The sequence below is a fragment of the Lathyrus oleraceus genome, chromosome 7 (genome assembly GCF_024323335.1).
Source record: "Lathyrus oleraceus cultivar Zhongwan6 chromosome 7, CAAS_Psat_ZW6_1.0, whole genome shotgun sequence".
NCBI lineage: Eukaryota > Viridiplantae > Streptophyta > Magnoliopsida > Fabales > Fabaceae > Lathyrus > Lathyrus oleraceus.
In genome coordinates, this window is record NC_066585.1 from 539,372,236 (window position 1) to 539,374,784 (window position 2,549).

The 2,549-nt window shown below is 36.3% G+C and overlaps 1 protein-coding gene across 1 annotated transcript; it reads right to left on the reverse strand.

The window, feature by feature from the left end:
* Nucleotides 1–656: 656 nt before the first annotated feature.
* LOC127104864 (uncharacterized) lies at nt 657–1,677 on the reverse strand. Its single transcript, XM_051042010.1, has 3 exons — nt 1,592–1,677; nt 1,353–1,495; nt 657–1,270 (listed from the first exon to the last, which is right to left on the reverse strand). The coding sequence occupies exons 1-3, from the start codon at nt 1,675–1,677 to the stop codon at nt 657–659; spliced, it is 843 nt and encodes a 280-aa protein (XP_050897967.1).
* Nucleotides 1,678–2,549: the final 872 nt, after the last annotated feature.

Below are 2,549 nucleotides of genomic sequence, written 5' to 3' on the forward strand. Positions count from 1 at the left end.
AAAGGAGTTAAAACAATAGAAAGAGAACAAACCATAATTGTTTAAAATATTGATAGATGGACTTAGGATTGTATAACTTTCTTTGTTATAAATCTATTGTTAGTTGATTTTTTAATCATCTTCAATACTTTGCATCAATGATAAGATATCCCTTAATGTGTCATATTTTGAGTCTTTTTTTGTCTTTTTGATTTTTTAACCCTCTGATGTTTCACATGCTCTTCATCAGTCTTAAAATATATCAGAATGTTGTCGATAAACACAACCATAAACTGATCTAAGTACAAATAGAATATTATATTCATGTACTTCATGAACACTCCTGGCGCATTAGTCATACCAAACAGCACCACTGAATACTCATTGTGACTATACCTTGTTCTGAATGCATACTTCAAAATATCTTCTGGTTTCGCACAAATCTGATGATAATCTGACCCCAAATCAATCTTACTGAATACACATGCACCAACCAACCGATCCATCAAATCATCAGTCCTCAAAAGAGGATACTTGTTCTTGATTGTAACCTTGTTCAACTATCGATAATCAACACACAACCTCATGCTACCATCCTTCTTCTTCACCAACAACATCGGTGCTCCCCATGGAGAAACACTCGGTTAAACAAACTTCTTCTGAAGTAAATCCTTTAATTATTTCTTCAGCTCACTCAACTTTGAAGCAAATATTCTATAAGGATCCATCAACATATAACTAGTACCAGGTACTAAGTCTATAGAAAACTCAACCTCGCGCTCTAGTGGAAAATCATTGATATCATCTAGAAACACTTCAGGAAAATCACACACCACGGGTAACTTACCAATCATGGATTTGCTTTCATCCTTCATAGAAGATAATATCATAAACACTTCAGCTTCATCTTTCATCAAATCATCACTTGCATCAAACTCTGAAAATGACATTGACTTGTCGAAATAGTTGATATGAATATGGTTGAACTCTAACCAGTTCATTCTGAGGATAACATCAATTTGATTCCATGGTAGAAAGACTAAGTCCATCCCAAAACTCTTACCATAAATAGTCAGCGGAAAATTCAAACACACCCACGATGAGGCCACTGGACCATTAGTTGGGGTATCAATAACCATAATTCCAACCATAGCAGGCAATTTCAAACCCAAACTCTCAACATAATCAAGCGAAATAAATGAGTATGTTGCCCACGTGTCAATAATAGCAATAAATGGAATACCATTAATAAAACACGTTCCTCGAATCAACCTGTCAAAGCTAGTAGTCTCTGACCCAATCAAAGTGAAAAACTTTTCCTTCAGACTGAACCTTATTTGGCTTCTGACAATTGCTATTTCCCTTTGCCCCACTTGTATTTTTCTCATCTAAAGCCTTCCGCTTCCCTTTACTAGCTGAAGCACTATACAATTTTCCATGATATTGATTCCTCCCTTTCTTCTCACTAAGGCTCTTATAGAGAGCATAACGGACCATGTTATCCTCATTATATATCCTACACTTATTCACCAGTATATGAAATCAGTGAATCTTCTGATAATTAATACCTTAATTGATCTCAAGACGCAATCCATTTTGAAACTTGATGTACTTTGACCCTCCAGCTGTCGCACCATTGTCGTGTGGACAAAACTCCACCCGTTCTTTGAACTTAGCAGCATACTCGGTAACAGTCATATTTCCCTACTTTAGCTCAATGAACTGGCTCTCCCTCTTACTACACACATCCTCAGGAAAGCGCTTCTCTAGGAAATGAACTCTGAACACAACCCAACTAATCTCAGTACCAACAACCTCTAGTCTCTGGCGTGCATTATCCCATTAGTGCAAGCCATCACTCGAAAAATCTTCTACATCACCCTGCGCCATGACTATGCATCTTCCGAATCATATATGCCCTTGAAAGTCGGAAGATTGTTTCTCTGAAATTTGCCCAACCCACAAAACTCTTCATTAGCACCTTGATCATTTGGATGACCCTATAATGTTTGGGCTCTAAAGCATCATCAATTGCACGATTGTTTCTTCCAGCCATTACTCTGTACACTAGAAAACAAACATTAGAAGAAAAAGCATTGACAATGTACATACACATGTCGCATGCCAAAGGAAAATAACTTGTCAAAATCTTGGTTGAATGGACCGACCTCCTCTGATACCATTATGTAATTCCCTAAACCCCAAAACTTATATAAAAACCATTACACGACAATTTAAGGATTCACCAACGACCCCCTTCAAAACACATCAGACTTTTAAAACTATGCAGCGAAAAATAATTTCATAGTAACTTCATAAATAAAGTAATAAACTTCAAAACAATAAAATCAACATCAACATAAGGCATAACAACTCCTGTCTCTGATGTTACACGATCAGAGCACTAAAATAACTAAATTTAAATAAAGCGATAAATAAAGAAAATAAAGTGAAGTTCAAATAAGCCACCTTCCACACACAACAACAATGCTCACTTCTGGATATCTGCAAGATGTCCATGGTGGACAACATGAAACAAAAGGGTGAGAAACAACATTCAATATGAACAG